This window comes from Vigna unguiculata, chromosome 3 (genome assembly GCF_004118075.2).
Source record: "Vigna unguiculata cultivar IT97K-499-35 chromosome 3, ASM411807v1, whole genome shotgun sequence".
NCBI lineage: Eukaryota > Viridiplantae > Streptophyta > Magnoliopsida > Fabales > Fabaceae > Vigna > Vigna unguiculata.
This window is the reverse complement of record NC_040281.1, coordinates 41689873-41711454: the sequence shown is the minus strand read 5'-3', so window position 1 is coordinate 41711454 and position 21582 is coordinate 41689873. Positions and strand designations below refer to the sequence as shown.

The following is a 21582-nucleotide window of genomic DNA, read 5'->3' as shown; positions in this document are numbered from 1 at the left end:
CCGTCTCTATACCCGCCATAATACATGTCCCGACCATATCTCCGTTTTCGTTTAAATTATTAAAATATTCGTAGTCAATTTTCTTCTAATTGTTTGGTTTGTCATAAAATTCATTCATATCTCTAATATATTTTTTATCTTATCATAAACTTTATGCAATTATGTTCAAATGATGTATGTCAATTAAATATTTTTTATCTTTCACATTTGAATATTTGTATTCTTTTTTAATATTTTTATTTAGTGTATATTTTTCTTTCAAATAAGAATTTTTAACACTGTCAATATAAGTCTTTAATAGCATAAACCTTTCATTTACTAAGTAATATCAAACATTTATATTATTTACTCCATTATTATTAATTTTTGTTTCATTTGAAAATTATTTTGTTTCACTAAAACAATTTTTATTATTTCTCAACTATTGACTATGTTGATATTTGAAAGTAATCTCACATCTCTAAAGTATTTTTCATTTTATCATACCCTTACATATACATTTTTTTACCTTTGTGCGATTTCATTTAATAGTCTCTCAAATTATTTATAAGATACACATTTGGTAATTTTTTAATGTTTGTATTTGTTTATTTTTATCATGTAGAATACTATTTTATATTTTATATATATATATATATATATATATATTATAACTCATTATCATACTGTAATTTTGTAATAATTGTATATATAAATTTTATTTACTATAATATAAAAATTTAATGTAATTGTCATGAATTTCTTTTTATCACACTCTAACATATATTGAAATTCAAAAGATACAAGATCTATGTTAAAATTTTATTATTATCAGTTTAATATTTGTTATTTGCATCATTTTTATCAAGTGATGTATTATAATTTTTATTAGTGTAAAAAAAGATATTCATTATAATTTGAAAAATTGAAGTAAATAAACCTTTAAAATACATTATAATTTAAATATTTGTTTTCCTTTTATATTTCTTTAAAAATATTTTGAAATTTATCAACTAGGTTTCATTAATGTTTGCAAATTTAACAAATTTTTGTTTCCCATGATATTTTATTTGGTATTCTAATTTAAAATGTATACAATTATAATTTCTTTCCAAATATTTGATATCGAAGAAACAACCCTCCTCTTAATATTAAATATTTGGTCTTCTTTACCGTAATTTTGTGTTATTTTATAAAAATTAATTAATTAATATTGTAACATCTAGAAAGCAGGTACATGTATGGGTACGAGTATATACTCGTTACTCGGTGGGGATGGGGATGAAACACACTACAAAAAAAAATTGAAATTACCGACAAAATTTTACCAACGAATATGTTTTAATCAGTAAATTTGCATTACTGACATATTTTATTGACAAATTTTTATATTTTAATTACTGAAAAAAAATTCGTCGGTAACAAGATTTAATTTATCGATAGAAAAATCTGTTTGTAATTCAAATTTTTTTTACCGACGAATTTATCTGTCGATAAAAGGAGAAGGAAATTTCTCGCCAAAATTTGTATTACCAACGGATTATTTTATTATTAAAATCCGCTGATATTTTAAATTTTTTTACCGACAGATAAATTTATCGGTAATTACATAACTTAAAATCCATTGGTAAAATTTGTTGATAATTTAATTTTTTTATCGATGAATTTATCAACGGATTTATGCGTCGGTAAAAGGAACACGAAATTTCTCAAGCAAAGTTCGCCTTAAAAGAAGACGAGAAGAAGAAGAAGAAAATAAGAAGAGAAGAAGAAGAAGGAGAAGGTGAGAAGGAGGAGAAGAAGAACAAGAAGAAGAAGAAGAAGAAGAAGAAGAAGAAGAAGAAGAAAAAAGAGAAGGAGAAGGAGAAAGAGAAGAAGAAGGAGAAGAAGAAGGAGAAAAATGAGAAATAATAATAAGAAAAAGATGACGACAACAATGACGGTAGCGACAAAGATGACGACTGCGACGATGACGACGATGGCAACGACAACGCTAGGGACGACGACGAAGAAGAAAATGAAAAAAATGAAAATGGGAGGAGGAAGAAGATGAACTATGTATGCTATTTATCGTGAAATTTTTAGTAATTACTGACGGATTTTTCCATCGGTAATTATTGACGGATTTTTCGACAGATTTTTTCGTTAGTATTTACTGACGGAACATAATTTTTGTCGATAAAATTTTACCGACAAGGGTTTTATTGAAAAATTTTTGATCGTCTATAATCCGTCAGTAATTCTGATTTACCGACGAAATATGATTTTCGTCGATAAAATTTTATCGACAAAAGTTTTACTCATGGATTTTTGACCATCGATAATCTGCGGTAATTCTGATTTAGCGATAAATTTTGACCATTACCAACGAATTTTAATCGTCGATAATATTAATTTTTCTTGGAGTGACAAAAGTTTGATACCCGTTGAATTTAGATATAAAAATAATGATGAATTTTTTCGAGCCAGCATATTACTATCTCTTAGAGATGGCAAATAAACCCGTGCCCGTGGGTATCACCCGAACCCGTCCCCGTTTTGACGGGGAATCCCCGCTTTAACTGGGTATGGGTATGGGTATGGGTAATACCCGAAATTTTCAACTGGGGATGGGGATGGGGATGGGGATATATATATACCCGCCCAAATACCCGTCCCCGCTTAAATTACTAAACTATTTATAATTTATTAAATAATCTAAAAAATATATATAAATAAATAATATATTTACACAAAATATAATATAATATAATATAATATAATATAATATAATATAATATAATATAATATAATATAATATAATATAATATAGTATATATACATATAAATAAAATATACTTTTATATATATATATATATATATATATATATATATATATATATATATATATATATTTACACATATACATGTAATATAATATAATATAATATAATATAATATACATATAATATATATACATAATAATATAATATAATATATATAATATATACGTATAAAACAAATTAATCATTTAACTAGTGAGATCTTTTATAAACAAATTTATAACATGACAAATTTATAAAAATTTAAAAGAAATATATATATATATATATATATATATATATATATATATATATATATATAAAAGCATAAAATATTTACGCATATACATATAATATATATACATAATAATATAATATATATTATTATATTTATATTATTATATAATATAATATAATATATACTTAAAATAAATATATATCTATAAAAATATATATATATATATATATATATATATATATATATATATATATATATAAACATAAGATATCCACACATATATACATAGTAATAATAATATAATATATAATATAATATAATATATATAAATAATTATATATATATATATATATAAACATAAGATATCCACACATATAATATATATATATATATATACATAGTAATATAATATATAATATAATATAATATAATATAATATATATATATATATATATATATATATATATATATATATATATAACATATTTCTCATTCTCTTTGTTTTTTGTTATACACTTTGTTTACTCTCTCAATTGTCTGGTTTGTTTTTCAAGATTTAATTTTGAAGGTAATTTTTCTTCTTCTTATTACATAATTTTTACTCTCTGTACATGGTTATGTTCAAATAGGTGTTCCTCAATTTCATTCTATGAAATAATTTTTAGGTTACACATTTGATTATCTTTATTTATTTATTTATTTTCATGAAAATGTTTGACTCTTATTTTGTAGCTCTTCTTTTTGTTACTTTGGTTATACACTTTTTTACTCTCTTTTAATTGTTTGGCTTGTTCTTTAAGGTTTAAGCAGATCTTCAAGGTACTTTTCCTTTTATCATAATCTTAATTATACATTTTTTTTTCCGTTATGTTATGTTCAAATGGATATTCTCAAATTTGGGTCACACATTTAATTATGTTTACTCCTTTATGATAATTTTATTTATTATTTATTTTTTGTTTCATGATAATGTTTAATTCTCAATTTTAAGTGCTCAATTGCATAAATCCTTAATTTAATTCAAGATCAAAAGATGAAGAATCTATGTTTAAATTTGAATTATTATTAATTTAATTTTGTTATTTGTGCTATTTCGTTTAAGTGGTATAATATAAATTTTTAATAGTATAAAAAATATTTGAAATATTTTTAAACTTGATTATTGGTTTTCCTTTTATATTTTGTTAAAAAAGAAATTAACCTTTTTACTTTGTTTGATTTTTTTTTGTTACGTATGTTAGTTTCTAGAGAAAATGAGCACAGGAGATCAAGATTTGCAGGTACCAAGTCCACCACAGTGTTCACAACAACCAACTCCCTTTCAAAGTTCCAATAATGACAGTCAATCTCCATTGAATCCATCTACGCAAACACCTTCAGAAGTTCATGATGAAATACATTCAACAACACAAGTAGAGCCTGAGAAAGGGAAATTGAAAAGTGTTGTGTGGGAACACTTTGAAAAGATAAAAGTTGATGGAAAATACAAAGCTAAATGTAACTATTGCAAGAAACTGCTTGGTGGAGAAACAAAGAATGGAACAAAGCACTTGCACCATCATACAAACATATGTATTCAAAAGAAGGCTTTAGCAAAAGGAAAAGGGGGACAAAAAACACTTTTTTCTAAGATTTCAAGTGGCAAAAAGGAATTGGCTTGTGGAGCTTATAATGAAGAAAATGCCAAGAGAGAACTTGCAACAATGATTATATTGCATGAATATCCATTGTCAATAGTGGATCATATTGGTTTTATTAGATTCGTGACAACAATTCAACCATTATTTCAACTTCCTTCACGAAATACGATAAAGAAAGAGATACTCGGCATCTATGAACATGAAAAACAAGTTGTTATGAAGTTGATAGATACAAATAAAGGAAGAATAGCAATTACATCGGATATGTGGACTGCAAGCAATCAAAAGAAAGGGTATATGTCTATCACAGCTCACTATATTGATGACAATTGGACATTGCAAAATATAATTTTGAGGTACACCTTTTTTAATTTATAAATTTTCCAGTAATTTTTTTTATGCACCTCTAGAAAGATTATATGTCTTACAAAATATTGCTTAATTTATAGGTTCATTTATGTTCCCGCACCTCACACAGCTGATCGACTTTGCAATGTATTAGTTGATTGTTTGTTCGATTGGAATATTGATACAAAATTGTCTACTATCACTTTAGACAACTGCAGCACAAATGATAGCATGATTGAAAAAATTAAGGATAAGTTGAAGTTGGACACACTCATTAAGAAAGGGTCTTTGCTTCATATGCGTTGTTCAGCACATATCCTTAATTTGATTGTGAAAGAAGGGTTAGCCGTCCTAAAAGAAGGGGTGGAAAAAATTCGAGAAAGTGTAGCATATTGGACAGCAACTCCTAAAAGAATGGAAAAATTTGAGGAAACAGCTAGACAATTGCGAATTTCTTTCACTAAAAAGTTAAGTTTGGATTGCCCAACTAGATGGAATTCTACTTACAAGATGCTTGATATTGCCATATGTTATAAGGATGTGTTTTTTAGGTTAAAGCAACGTGAAGCTCAATACACTTCTTTGCCAACTGATATGCAGTGGGAATTTGCAAAGGATGTTTGTCGAAGGCTAAAATTATTTAATGACATCACAGAAATCATTTCTGGCTCCAAATACCCAACTGCCAACATCTTTTTCCCAAAGATTTGTGAGATCAAGATTGCAATAAATGATTGGGTTAAATTTGAAATATGGCAATACAAATGTTAAAGAAATTTGAAAGTTACTGGAGTGTTATTCATGATATATTGGCAATTGCTTCAGTTTTAGATCCAAGGTACAAGATGGACATGTTAGAATATTATTTTTATAAATTGTATGGTAATGATTTTGATCTGAAACTTAGTAGGATTCGTCAAATGTGCTATGATTTGGTTTTGGAATATCAATCAAAAAAGAATGAAACTTCTTCTTATAGAGCTACATCATTGGAGTTGGGAAAGGATGTTGATAATGATGCGAATGAATTTTTAGAGTTTATGGCAAAAAAGAAAAAATCTAGAACTACAGTTATGAAAATAGAGTTGGATTATTACTTGGAAGAAGATAATTTGCCGGTTACACAAGAATTTGATATCCTATCATGGTGGAAAACAAATGGGTTAAAGTTTCCAACCCTTCAAGCAATTGCAAGGGATGTTTTAGCTATTCCAATAACAACTGTAGCTTCTGAATCTGCTTTTAGTACTGGTGGTCAGATATTAACTTCTCACCGTAGTCGACTTCATCATATTACTATAGAGGCTTTGATGTGTACAAGAAGTTGGATATGGAACTCAAACCATCAAGGTAAGTTACTCAAATTTATTAATATTTTTTGTTAGTATTTTTTGTGAATTCTCATCTAATATTCTACATTTGGTGTTTGTAGGTGTTAAAAAATTAAAAGGAAAAGATGTTCTCATGAGTGAAAATGAATCTGATGAAGAAGGTACATTATATTCTAGTAATTAAAATTTTCAATTTCAATTATTATATCATATCTAATTTTTCATTTTTTTTCTATGTGTAGGTGGATCGAATGCAAATGAAACCACTGATCATTTGTAAAATTAATAAATATTTTGGTTATTATAAAATTTTAGTAATGTGTAATTTTTTAGCTTTTATATAATTATTTGAATTTTATTTAGTTGTTATTTGATACTTTAATTTGAGATTTATACTATTATAATATTTTTCTTAATATTTGACATCATGAAAATCAAAAAGAGTATGTTATTTTAATATTGAATATTTTGATAGTATCATGATTCCGTTGGTGTGATTTTTAAATTTTTTTTATAAAAAATATTTAATTGATATATGGAACAATAAAAAAATGGGTATGGGTATGGGTATAAGAAAATACCCGTTACCCGGTGGGGATGGGGATGGGTCAAAAGTTGTATACCCGTTGGGTTTGGGGATGGGGATGGGGATGAATTTTTATTATGGGGATGGGGATGGGATCATGATACCCGTACCCGCCCCGCCCCGTTGCCATCCCTACTATCTCTATGTGAGTTACTTATAACAAAAGTAAATCTACACTAATACGAGTTAGTATTAATACTTATTATACATATTAGTAAAAATATATGTGTATGTGTATTTTTTTATGATAATAAAAATAATAAAATTATTATTATTTATTATTTTAATTATAAAATTAAATATAAATCATTTTATAATTTTATTGTAAATATTTTTTATTTATTTTATAGGTAGTTTTATAATTAAAAAACAATTAATTTTAAAAGAATCGTCAAATAAAAAAAATTGAAGAAATGATTACTTAAAAGAGAAAAATGGATAAAATAAATTATTTTAATTTGAAAAAAATTAAAATTTAAAAATTAAAATAAAAAAATAAATATGAACACAAAAAAGAAAAACCTAAGTATATATATAACATGTTTCAAATGTTAATATTATTTATTTATTATAATGAAAAATAATAATGCATTAGAATAAGTTTAGGATTGATATTAAAAAATCAACAATTGAGATTAAATCACGCTTAAAACAAACATATAAAATGATTGTTTATAAAAATAACAAAAATATAATTATTAATATCTATCATACTCATCAAAGCTTTCCATGAATCATGCTCATAAAAGGAAAACGAGTCTAAACTAGAACAAGGTGGTGGATATATGTTATCAAATTTTAAATTTAAATTGACTACGTCATAGGGTTCTCCATAGTGGTAGCCTTGTACCTCTCACAGACCTGTAGTTTCGTTCCACGCGTCTCAAATTGCAATCATTCGGCACCATTATAGCAGGGCCAATCGAAGTTTCCGCTTCAGTGCCGCAAGCGCGTTTGGACATTACGAATACAAACCTTTAGCATGGCCATCTTTATCTCGCTAACTTGTGGCGATTGGCAAAGCTTCCAAACACGCCCTTAGTTTCAAAACATACGAAGCACACTACTCCCTCCTCGTAACTCTTCGTCGCATTATAATTATTAAGACCTCGTTAATTTGCATTCTTAATCTTCACTATTCAACCAGGTGAACATTTTCTTTTCCTCTTTCTGCGTTTCATAAAGTGCGACAAATTTCTGAAACTTTACTTTCAATTCAATTTTTCGCGGGAACATTGTTCTTCGATTCGATTGAACTAGTTTGAGTAATTTTGATTGGATTATTGCCTCTGCATATCTGTAAAACTCCAGAAACGTATTTGAATTTGAAATTGACGTTACATTATTGTAGTTTCTTGGTTTTTGAACAATTGTGTTTGTGTTGTGTTCAGTGTGGTGGAAATGTCAATGGAGAAAGCAGAGTCTGGACAGAAGCTATATACGCGAATGCGGCTTTGGGAATTTCCGAATCAGTATGTGATTGAACCAACAGATGGATCTTCTTCTGGTTCCTATTTGTCAATTAGTCGAAAAGATGGCTCCATCAAGCTCATTGGTTCGTTCTTACTCTGTTTTCGTTGATATTTTGCTCCCGTTTTTTGTTTGTCATGTGCTCTCAGTGTAACTGAGTGTTCGCTTTATGTGTTTTTTTCTTTCTACAGACGAGATTACTGAAAGCAGCACCGTTCGAGTTCCTAAGGTTTTCACAGTTTATGGGGTGGCTGGGATGTTGCGCCTTTTGGAGGGTAAGTGAACATTAGCCTTAGCAATAGCAGAGCCAAGGTGAATTGTGCATTTTTCTCTCTCTCTCTCTCTCTCTTTTTTTTTTTTTTTCTTTTCTAGTATTGTCTTAAATAAATAGTATACATTAGTGGAGTGGATGATCGAGTGTGATTAGTTGCTTTTGGTTCATTTACTACTAGAGTTATGCTCAAAGTCTCTGGTTTTTCATCTTTGACAGTGCTTTTGATTTTGATCATGATATTTCTTTCTTGCATGGATGTATTCCTTTTCAATAGTAGATATCCATTTGACCATTTACTTTGGGTTCAACTTTAAATGCCTTAGGATCGTATTTGCTGGCTATAACTGAGCGTGAATGTGTTGGATCCTACTTGGGACATCCAATTTTCAAAGTTTCATCTCTAAAGGTTTTTCCATGTGATTGTTCCCACCGTAATATCCCTTCTGAACAACAGGTAACTGCCAGAGTTCCACTTGTTTCGTTGATTTTATGTTAATAAGCAATTTGAAACTCATAATCGTTGTGTAATCTGTCAGAAGAAGACAGAGATCGATTTTTCTGGGATATTAAAAGTTGCTGAGAAGACTACGGGTCTGTTCTTCTCGTACGATGCCAATTTAACTCTCAGGTGAACCTTTTTTTTTCTAATATTTTTAGCAAGCATCTAAATTTTCAGCGAATCAGACATGAATCTTATTTATTCATAGGGAAATAATCTTCCGATTAGCAAGCGGGTGCAATGCAACCATGCAATACGTATTGAAATTTAAGAAAACATACCGTTATTTTCTGTAACACTAATTAGTATATTACAATTTTTTTATCACGGAATTAAGGATAATCACATCAGGCTTTGTTTTTTAATGGCTAAAGCGTGTATTCGTGCATGCTTGAGGACATTCACGCTAAGTTTGCAATGACTAATGAGAAGGAATTGAAGTGTAATTTTAAAATGTCTCTTTTAATAAACTTGTATTTTGCTTCGACTGATAGTGTCTATACTTAAACGTAATCAATCGAAACCTCAAACATATCATTGGTAATCTTCACTAAAAGGTATATATCTATATATCTATATATATATATATATATATATATATATAGAGAGAGAGAGAGAGAGAGAGAGAGAGAGAGTTATAAATTACACCATTCTTAATTAGAAGTATATTGCTAGTGCTTTCAATTTAAATTGAAGGTTGTGGATTGGTTCGTATAAGAAAAGAAAGTATGATGGTTAATGTTCCCTATTATTATCACCTTAGAAGCCATAATCATAATTTATGATTAGTTTGTCATTCTCATCCTACCCAAAATTCATTTTATTGATACAAATGTACCCACAAATATTACATTAAATTATCTATAAATGCATTCATACTTAAGTGGGAAAGATATATTTATTAATTGAACTTATTAATATTTAAATTACTCTTATTAATTTATTGACTATGATATTCACTATTTTTAATTATCTAATGCTACATTTTAATATAAAGTATTTATATTAAAATATTGACACTTTTATTTCAATTTTTTAGCCTGAGGGGAAATACTTAATACTATAATACATATAAACATTTGTATATATAACGTACATATCAAATTTTATCATATGAAATTAATGAAAATTGAAATCTCAAAGTACAGAAATCAGATTTAATTTCTTATAAGTGAATAACTATCGGGTGAAATCATAGACATCGAATGCATTAAAAGTAAATTGACTTTGATAGATCTTGAAGGTGAGAAATGTTTACAATATAATCAGATGCATGATTAAAATACGACAAAAAGAGCAACTCCATTGCAGGTTTATGAGACCTTAATTTTAATTTAATTTTTGTGGATATCAATATGATTTTTTTTTTTGTAATTTTTACTGTGCAAGAATGTCACACTTTTATTTATCTTTTATTTGGGAGTTGCAATATAAAAGAAATTTTAAATTTTTATGACTCATTCTTATTTTTTATGTTAGATTACCATACTTTATACTTCATTGGGGAGATCTTATAAAACTAATATCTTATTTTTGTGATTTGGTGTATAACTCCTGGGAGATGCTCTTATATTGGTTTCAAAGGAAATATAGTAATTCTCTTAAACTTAAATAAACCCTCAAGTCTGAATTTAGTGAATTAAAAAAAAAATATAACTGGAAGTGAAGATCCTAAAAAAGTGGTTAATTAAGTTTTTCTATATAGATTAATCATTTACAAAATAAATATACATTTGTGGTAAGAAAATACATTATTAGAAAAACTTGTTATGTTTGCGATTGCAAGAAAAAAGAATTGCAAAATTGTATTTATGATATGACTTTAATATTATGCGCTGCAGTACCCAAAGGCTAAATGACCTTGGTGAAGACTCTAAGTCGCTTCCCCTTTGGAGACAGGTAATATATTGCCTTTGTCTAGTAATTTGAGTAATTTGTTAAAGAAGAATTTTACTACCGGAGTGTGAATCCCAAAATTGTAAAGTTACTCTCCTAAATTTTGCTCTCATCACTACCCTCAGGTCTTTCAATGTTACGCATACAATGTCGCTGTGGTGATTCAATCTGATTTTCTATTTTGTTTCCTTATTTTCTATTTTTTGCTTATGTTACCAATATGCTTTAACACAGGCAGAGCCTCGATTTCTATGGAATAATTATCTGTTGGAAGGGCTCATAGAGAACAAGGTAGGCTGTTTTAAACTTGTTTATACTTTTTTGGTTCCTTGATTGCTTATGCATTCTATATTACTAAGTAATTAATGTTTTAATTCTATGCATGCAGCTTGACCCATACTTACTCCCTATCGTCCAAGGCAGTATCCTTTTCCCATCGTTGTATATGTATTCCTTTACTCATTTTTTGACAAGTAATATTTGTTTGAGTAATTTGCTTAATTTTGACCAATTATAGTGTCAATTAATTATTTTTTTTAGGATTATCCTTAACAAATAATTAGGTTTTCATCACTTTGAATCTGCTATCGGGAAAGATATCATTGAAATCACTTTAATTGCTAGGAGATGCACGAGAAGAAATGGTATTTAATATGTTTTAATAAAAAATTGTGTTTGTTTCTTCATTATCTATGCTCTTACGAAGTTTTTGCTTATGCTTTGTTTACCATTGGAAAATCAACCTTTTGTCCCATTAAATTAATGAAGTCGTTAATTTGATGGTAATAACAAAAAGTTATGCGAAAGATTGTTAGGATGATTTGCACTTTGCATTACATTATATAGATATGTTTTATAGGGCATATGAACCTACAAGTTGTAAAAAGTCAGAATTGGTATTAGTTCTTTCTAGAAAATAGGATACGCGGTGTAAATGATTTGATTGTACATGTAATAATGTTTCCCTTTGATTCACTAGATTTGATCATATTTCTAATAAACTTTGCTTATTCTTAGCAATAATATTCCTTTTTCACATGTCCACTAATTACTTTCTTTCCCTTGCACCTAATGCTGAACCCCTTTTATTGATGTGGTCATCCCTATAGCCATCTCGGATCCCTCATATGCCCCCGTTTGAAAAGTGGAAAAGGATTTACCACTTTGAATATTGTAATTTATTGATAAGAAACAAGGGTGATTATCACACCCAAGACTGTGTTCTCTCACCAACCGTACACTAGCAAAAAAATTATATTTGTGTCCTAACATAGTCCTTATAAATCTTTCATCAACAAGATCTTTTGTACCCAAGAGCCTTTTTTCATCAAGCTGTATCTTTTGAAAAATGTGTCCTGAGTGATGAAATTAAGGCACCATACTTGGTCTCTTGGTAACTTGGCCTCCTGGAAGACATTGTATAAGCAATAGGGTGGGTTTATAAATTGGAACACAAACCTGATAGATAAATAGATAAATATAAAATTGATTTGGTGGCCAAGGGATACATAGACATTGATTTTTTTAAATCTTTTTCCCATTTATAAAGCTCACATCAATTTGAATCCTCCTTGCAGCAGCAGCAACCAAAAATTGACACCTTGTTCAAATAGATGTCAACAATGGTTTTTTGTTTTCTTTTCATAATTGAGATTCATTTGAGGAGGTCTATACAAAGTCTCCGTAGGGAAATCATACTAATGAAAACTTGGTTTACAAGCTTACATCTTTGTATGGTTTGCGACAAGCCTCGGTAGTGGTTCTCCTGACTTTCTTCAACCTTAATTGCTCTTGGATTCATGCAGTCAAAGAATGACTAGTGTATGTTCACTTTTGGTTCTAGTTCCTCCTTGGTCATACTTCTTGTGTATGTTGATGATGTCCCAACTTGGCCAATATCATCACGGCTCAAAACTGGCTTCAACATACACAAGGACTACACAAATGATGACATTCATGTGAGTAATGATTTGTTGTATGAGAGATTGTGAATTGGAAATGATGATAATATCATCAACATATACTAAAGTAGATAATACTAGCAGAGGCATGCCTGTGTATAAACAACGAATGATCACATTTATTGTTAGTAAATCCGAACTGAAGAAGAGTAGTTTTCAGCCTTTCAAACCAAGCTCTAAGAGCTTGTTTGAGATCATACATTGCTGTATTCAACTTGCAGACTATAGATTATCTTCAGCTTCAACATAGAGAAATTTTATTTACACCAAGGTGAAATATAGGCCTTTTGTGACTAAGTGCAAGAGTGAGAATAATGTGAATTATGACAGGTCTAATAATAGGAGATAATGTTCTGAAAAATCATATTCAAACCTTTAAAGAAATCTTTATGCCACCAATCTAGTCTCCTAATTGTTTATTGAGCCATCTCCATTTTCCGACTCAAAAACCCATTTTGCTTCCAACGCGAATCCTGTTTGGAGATAAAGGAACAACAGTCCAATTATTATTTTTCTATAAAGCAGCAAACCATTTTAGGTCCTGTAGAGCTTGTTTTATACTTTTGTGCTCAGCATGACAGAGAAGAGTAGGTTGAATTCTTGATTAAAGAATCCTACTTTTAGATTGGTGATCATGGGATGAATATTGACAAGTCGAATGTCAGAACTAAAGGAGTTATTTTGACAGAAGACTCAGCTAAATGTTCAATATTATGGGAGGAAAAAGCTCCTAAATTTGAGATAACGAACTCAGCTGAAGAATAAGAGATGGACGGTGTAATTATATATTCAGTGACTTGTGAAGCTGCACGAATAGTAGAATTAATATGAAATATATCCAAAATATAAGCAAACACAGGTTGAATTATAAGATGAGGGTATATAAGTAGATGAAAAAAAGATGAGGGTAAGGAAATCTATGGTCATTAAAAATGAAGACACACTCAGTTGATCTAAACTCAAGCTTGTAAGCATTGTGTGGTTTAAGAAAAGGAAAGTGAATACACCCAAAAAAACCTTGAGAAAAAATTAATCTAGGAAAGTCTGAAATAAAAGTAGTATAGGGAGTAGCAAAGTGAAGAACATAGGATAACCTATTATTTATAGGTAAACAACAATGGTGAGAGCATGATAAGGTTTAGGGAAGAGAGGTTTGACTAAGAAGAGAAAGACTCATTTCAACTATGTGACAATGTTTTCTCTCCACATTACCACTTTGGTGATGAGTAACAAATGATGAATAATGCCTATCCTATTACGGTTTAAATACATGAAATTCCAACCCCCAGCCCCTTCCCCGGAATAATGTGTTTATTCTTTTGAACTGTTTAAAAACTTCTAAGGCATTAGATTTATTTTTAAGAAGATATATCCATGTGAAACATGAGTGGGCATCAAAAAGGATATGTAGTAACGAAAATTACCAGGATAATTAATGGGAGCATGTCTCCATCAGGTGGTCACTATATATCAATTCCAAAGGAGAGACATACTTAGTTTGAGACAATCGGTAAACTATTAGATTTTCCCATGTAACATGCAGACAGAAAGGAAACTCAACCTTATTAAGAAAGTTGATATTATATTGTTGAAAGACAAGACAAAGGACATTTGAACTAGGATGTCCTAATCTAAGATGCCACTATATGGAAAAGTTGTTTATACAAGGAAAATGTTTAAGAACTGGACAAATTTTAGCCGAGGGAAGAGACAGATTGGAAAATTGATAGAGCCCATAAGGACCGACATCGACATGACCTTGAAGAAGAATTTCATTTGAATCCTTTAACAAAACGCTTGTTAGAATAAAACTCAAAAATGTACAGATTGTCAAGCAAATTTGCTTTCACTGATAAGATTTTTTTCTTATACGAGGGACATATAATATACTATGTAACTAGACACGATTGTTATATGGTGTGGACAACTTTGAGAAACCCAATGAAAATATTTTCAGACCTTGACCATAACCAAAAAAATATCTTATCAAGACTTTTAAAAGGAGAATTTTGCTGAATGTTTTGAGCGTTAATTGTTACATGATAGAAAGCCCCTAACTCAGAAAACCTGGTTGAGTTTGGTGTTGGATCAAAATCTACAATCATAGCCTGAGGTTGTTTTCCATTGAATAGTGCTTTTGCCACCAGTTCCTCCTCGACCTAGCCAAAGCTAGCACCGTATTGGCCCTGGTTTCGAGATTTAGAATTAGACTTTTGATAGTTAACATTTGAGTCTAAGTTCTGATTATCAGCATCAGTTTGAGAACCTGATTTATCAATTTAGCTTATATTCACAAAAGACGAATCGTAAAGGATGAGAGTACCTTGTACTTATTGATTTCTAAGTTCATAAGCAAGAATTAAATCTTCTGCTTCCTCAATTGAAATTTCATGAATACGACTTTCAACTAAAGAATAATATAATGAAATTCTTTTGGTGAGCCTTCTAAAATAGAACCAAGTGTTCACGATGATAAGTTGGATCTTCAACAGCAGAAACAGCAGAAAGTATCAATAAGTGCTTCTGATGCAAAGTAAGTACTCTTCAATTGTGGTATTTTTCAGTAATGAATGATGAAGTTCAAATTCATGTTATCTTGCCCTAGTGTGAGTTTGATGACAGAAATATGTATGTATTTTCTCCCATATCTCATGAGAGTTAAGTGGTCCAAGAACACGATCAAGCATTGAGCTCGATAATGACGATTGAAGCCATGCAAGAAGCAATTGCTCTTGCTTTTCCCAAGCCAGGTACTATTGATTGATGAAACTCTGATAACGATCACTTTTAGAAAGAATAAGCATCGGTATAGAAAAAGAAACAACAAACCGATAAAGGTTATAGGCTTTGATAATAGGTTCGATTTGTTGTCAACACAGCAAACAATTCTTCTTATCAAGCTTTTTAGTGATTCGATTGGAAAATGTGGCTGGAGCAGTGACCGGGATCGAAGAAGAAACCTCGTCAAGAATTGTGGCGAAAGCCATGAAAAAGGATCAATGAGCTCTAAACACTGACACACTAATTTTATTATGTAAAGGTAAAAATATACGAAAGAGCAGCGAGACTCTGTTTACAGAAAAGAATACATACCGAGCACAGTTACAAGTTAGTTATACCCATCTAACTAAAACGGTTAGACTAATACCCTGGCTAACTAACAACTAAGGTAATTTCCTCAGAAACAACAGAAACCATAATGGCAACAGAGTGAACATTAGTTTGACATTGCAAGCCAAGAAGGATAATAGTGAAAGAGAGAAGGAAGAAACTTGTAACAGTGCAAGCCACGAGACTACACAGGCTCCCAAGGATTTCGGAGCTTGGATACAGCGTCAAGAGCAATTTTTTATAATTAGAAAAGAAAATTTCTCTTAAATAGAATGCCAAAGATCTAATTAAGGGATTTCCTGAACTATTGAATACATAGTTAACTTCAATGTTTTTTAGGGTTATATAAAATGAGACAACTAGCCTATTCTCATAATTAAAGCATTTAGTTTTGTCTGTATTCAGAACTAACAAAATGTTTTAGGGTTAATATCTTATTATGGTGTATTCTTAGGGATTCTAACAAGAAATTTAGCCATGGAAAGCTGACTTCAGCAAAGATTAGCACAACTCCATGGAACAATATGAAACGAGTGGAATGGATTGGAAAGAAAAGGAAAAGGATTAAAATAAGCTACTTTATTCCTTTTGCAGCTTAATAAGTATTTCAGAAATTTAATATCAAGTAATCTATTGAAATATTTCATGTGGAAGAGTGTATACAGATCAGCTTCAAAGCTGAATCAGACTGAGCCAGAGATGTGTTTTGAAGGATATAGATGATGCATCCAAACGATAAGTTGTAGACAATATGTATCGGTCTATGCCTATCATACACAAACCCAGAAAAAACAAAAATGTATAACATAATTACTTTGAATATTTTAGTATTGTAACATTTACGTAGTGGTACAATGAGAGCAAATATAGGTATTGTAGCAACCCTTTACCAAAATCCATAAACAATCCCAAAGTTGTCAAACATTTAATGCTAACGATAAAATTAAAAATAGACAATCTCTGTTGTCTAACATAATCTATAAACTTCAAAAATTGTGTGAGAAAACTTCGTTGTCATCTGTGGCTGCGTAATGAAGCGTGTATCGTTGATAGTGGTTAGCAGGCTACAGTATTAAAGATAACAGTTAATCTGTTATTTGATCGCCTACAAAAAACTCCCAATAGATTATGCTGAATTAGTGTCATTGATTGATTGGCTAATGATACAAACACAATCATTTCCCGAAAGGAACCCGAATGTGGAGAAGAGGAGCTGATCCTGATGGTTATGTGGCTAATTTTGTGGAAACAGAGCAAATTATGAAGATCAATGGGTATACAGGATCAATTGTTCAGGTAATGCTTTGTACTATCATGCTGCAATGTAATATAATGGTTTTCTACATTTTATTTAATGTATTGATTCTATTTCAAATCATTAGGAGCCATAGCTATATTGAAATAACTCTTTCATTAACATTAGCTTAATTAATAAATTGAACTTTTCTCACAAATTGTTACTTTACCTTGTATTAGATAACAACATTACCATTTTTTAAGTCCTATACCATATGTTTAGAAAATTATTCATTCCTTTTTGTTTTTTGGTCGAACTGCATCATTCCCTATATGAATTACTTCTTGATGTTTCATTTCAAGTTATTGATAGTAAACTACATAGGAAGTTAGCTATCCTCTCTAGTAGCAAATAAACGATTGTTATCTGAAAAAAGCAAATTAACTGTCAAATTTTGAAAAGTAAGCTTTGGTAACTGCAGAAAATCATAATAACTTGTATGCCTGATAGCGAGTCATAATCCATGGTGATATTTTAACTTGCTAAAATGACCTCTTATCATGCTTTTCGTTTACATAATATCATTTTTGTTTATAATTTGCAGGTTCGTGGTTCAATTCCACTGCCTTGGCAGCAAATTGTTGACTTAACATATAAACCGAAGTATGAATTACTGAATCATGAGGAAGGGGTAAGTTGTTATTTTATTTCTGTATTTCTTGAAGTTTTCATGTAATAAACTAAATGTATTTGACTATTGTTTCATTGGTTATTATGCAGCCCCGAGTCTTGGAGAGGCATTTCTTAGATTTAAGAAAAAAGTATGGGTCTGTGTTAGCTATTGACCTAGTTAACGAGGTGAATATTATTCCATTGCAAAAAACTTAAAAGGCTTATCTGATGAAGGACAATTGCCTCAGATGATTCTTGGGTCTATAATTGGTTACTGAACCTTAAAAGTAACTATAGAAATTGCATACTGTCAATAATATGGTACCAACCAAATATTATCATTCTATAATGTATAATGCTGTGCATGTCCTAAGAATATATCGTGTTAATAAGGATGGATTTATGTATCACCATGCATCTATTTGAGTGTATTTTCTTCTCTACGTGGTTTCTTAATAGCACGGAGGAGAAGGTCGGCTATGTGAAAAATATGGAAAGGCAATGCAAATTGTATCTGGTAATGATGTCAGGTAAGAGTCTCTTTCACTTATATATATATATATATATATATATACACACAGAGACACTTACAAATATATCTGTTATTTGGAATTGGTGCAAACCCTTTTTATTTTTTTCTAGATATCTGCATTTCGATTTCCATCACGTCTGCGGGCACATCCATTTTGATCGTCTTTCAATCCTTTATGATCAAATATCTGATTTTCTTGAGAGAAATGGGTATGGTATTTTATTATTTAAGTTTTTAACCATTTAGATATAAAATTTTCTCATATTCAATGATTTGATTAGCATTCATTACCTGCTATTGCCCAAGTTGGCTTCAACATTTATAGTTTTACTATGTTGCATATTGCGGGGCTGTTTGTTATAAGATTTTGGATAATTGTCGACCATAATATAATTTGTTGTCTAGCTGCACAACGTTCTTTCCTTTCTGTGTTTGTAATCAAATTTCATTTTTACGGCATTATAGTTAAAGGGTTCCAGAATTTTGATCCCTTTCTGTTTTGAAATTGTAGATACCTTTTATTGACTGAAAAGGGAGAGAAAATGAAGGAGCAACTTGGTATTGTTAGAACCAATTGTATTGATTGCCTCGACCGTACAAATGTTACTCAGGTTGGTTGGTGTATACAATGCAAGTTTTTTAAACGCTTCATCATTCCCTCTTTTTTGAACGCTTCATTCCTTCTGTATGGACTTGGTGCTGAGTATGAAAATAAAAGCTCAACATTATCTATTTTTTGGTATGTGTGCATTTGTTGCATCATTTTCCTACTCAATAATGTTCTTACTGATATGCAGAGCATGATAGGCCGAACTATGCTAGAATTCCAGCTTAGAAGAATTGGAATCTTTGGTGCCGAGGAAACCATTAGTTCACATCCAAATCTAGATGACAAGTATAAGATCTGTACGTGTATTGCTAATTTTCAAGTTACACATCTTTGCAGTATTGTTAGCTATTTTCATTTCAAAAATTTTCTCCTGTTTAGATTGTTTCATAGAATTTCTAACCTAGATTCTCTTCTGACTGGCTCTATTATCAGTGTGGGCTAATCATGGGGATGATATAAGTACTCAATATACAGGCACTCCTGCTCTCAAAGGAGACTTTGTCCGGTATTTTCCCATCAATTTTTCCATCACTTTCCTTGTTCATCACATATAAAAAAACTTAAACAGAACTTATGCATCCATAAAATGTTATTTTATGTTGAAATTACATTAGCATAGGGATAATTTCAATAACGACGTAACAATTTCTTATAATTTTCAATTATGACCCTCCCAAGTTTAAAATTTAACCTTGTGCCACCTCCTCATTAAGTTTTGTTTGGATTCAGATTTGGGCATCGCACAATGCAGGGGATAGTAAATGATGGTGTGAATGCTCTTATGCGCTATTATTTGAATAACTTCTGCGATGGAACAAGACAGGTCTCTATCTCATCTCATTGTATGCCTGGGTAGAATTCATATGTGCATGCTGTCATTACTTATTGTCTGGTCCTTCAAATGTTTGATTTTGCTCTTACATCCTCATTTAGAAATTCAAGTATGAGTTAAAAGTGTCATATTTAATAGAAATAATGAAAAAGTTGAGTAATCCATAAATGTATAGTGTTTAAGATTTTTTTGTTGAAAATAGTATCATGATGTAGGTTCATATATCTCCCCATGGTAGACAATTCTTATTTTGCACGTAGTTGTGATCATATCAAGAAACTTTGTCCATCAGTTATTGATCCTGTTCATGACTTCTTTTTTTAATGTAAAAGGATTCAATTGATCTCTTACAAGGGCATTTCATAGTTTCTGCCAACCGAGAACATAATCCTTCTCAGAATCAAGGCATTGAAGCTATTGCTGTAAGTTCAATTTGTAGACTAAATCTTTTTGATTTTAGAAAAGTTATCAGAAATTTAATATAAATAAATATTAACTTGTCTTTTAAATATGGCGAAACTCATTCCTATTTACTCAATTCTTCAACATTTTACAGAAGTTCTTTTTCTTTTTGGGTTTAGGGTGGATTTTTATACGGCCGATTTTTGTCTCTCCACCTTATACCGTTAATCACTAATAATATCTTATTGCTGCCTTAACTTCATGTTATTACTTATATTCATTGTTTGAAGAATGTGCTTTTCATATTAAAATTTGAACATCTCTTTGTTTATGATTGCAGTCATTTCCTCTGGCTTTGGGTCTGGTTTTGACTGGCTTCTTTTTCACACTCATGTCCTTGACGCAAGGTGAGTTAACTGCATACTGTTGAGAAACCTATGCCTTCTAGTTGCATATGTCTAACATGGCTTTTCAAGTGACAATCATAAATTAATTTCTGCAGTTAGATATGATTTTAAGCACTTGTTCTTCTCACTTGTGTGGGCAAGCATTAGTCTTGGTATAGCAGCATTTGTGAAGGCCAATGGTCGCGTTTTCTGCAACAGACCTCGCCTACACAAGCCCCGGTCTTGACTTCCATATCCAGATCACTGTTTGCAATTAACAATCCTCAACTGCAGGAATCTTTGCACTTCAATGTCCCTTCCACACTTCTTATGATACTTATTCTATTATTATACTAATTTTGTAGTTATTATAGCTTCCAAAATTATTTCATATCCCACTACAGTGGTTGATGCTTTTTCGCCAGTTCTTGCTCTGGCTTCCTCTTTGTATATGCATGTTTTATTTGTGTCTTGTATAAGATTGAAGCACCTCAAGTTATTGGAAATTCATATTCAGTTTATTCTTTTTGTATGCTTTCAAGAGAATTTATTCTTTTCAAACTGCTTTGTTTCATTACTGTATCTTCTGCAGACCCTTTGTTAGGAACCGAGAAGTGGAAAGAAAATAAATGAGAAAACTGTCTTTCAAGATTTCTTTCACAAGATTTCTCGTTTCAAAAGAGTCGATCCTCAATTTACAATCACAAAATATGAATATCTTCTATCAATCTTTTTCCAACCATTTATATCTAACTACCCACCTAACTAACTAATTAA

General features: G+C 30.2%; 1 protein-coding gene across 1 annotated transcript; it reads left to right on the top strand.

Moving 5' to 3' along the window:
• The first annotated feature begins 8306 nt into the window (after nucleotides 1-8306).
• LOC114177261 (phosphoinositide phosphatase SAC6-like) lies at nucleotides 8307-21309 on the top strand. The gene is made up of 20 exons (XM_028062535.1): nucleotides 8307-8478; nucleotides 8585-8668; nucleotides 8991-9121; nucleotides 9204-9295; nucleotides 11008-11065; nucleotides 11297-11353; nucleotides 11451-11484; nucleotides 11626-11706; nucleotides 17324-17430; nucleotides 17976-18062; nucleotides 18152-18229; nucleotides 18503-18573; nucleotides 18686-18784; nucleotides 19087-19186; nucleotides 19373-19481; nucleotides 19618-19690; nucleotides 19915-20008; nucleotides 20350-20439; nucleotides 20760-20826; nucleotides 20922-21309. Exons 1-20 carry the CDS (start codon nucleotides 8325-8327, stop codon nucleotides 21050-21052), a joined length of 1797 nt encoding a protein of 598 aa, XP_027918336.1. The 5' UTR covers nucleotides 8307-8324; the 3' UTR covers nucleotides 21053-21309.
• The last annotated feature ends 273 nt before the right edge of the window (nucleotides 21310-21582 follow it).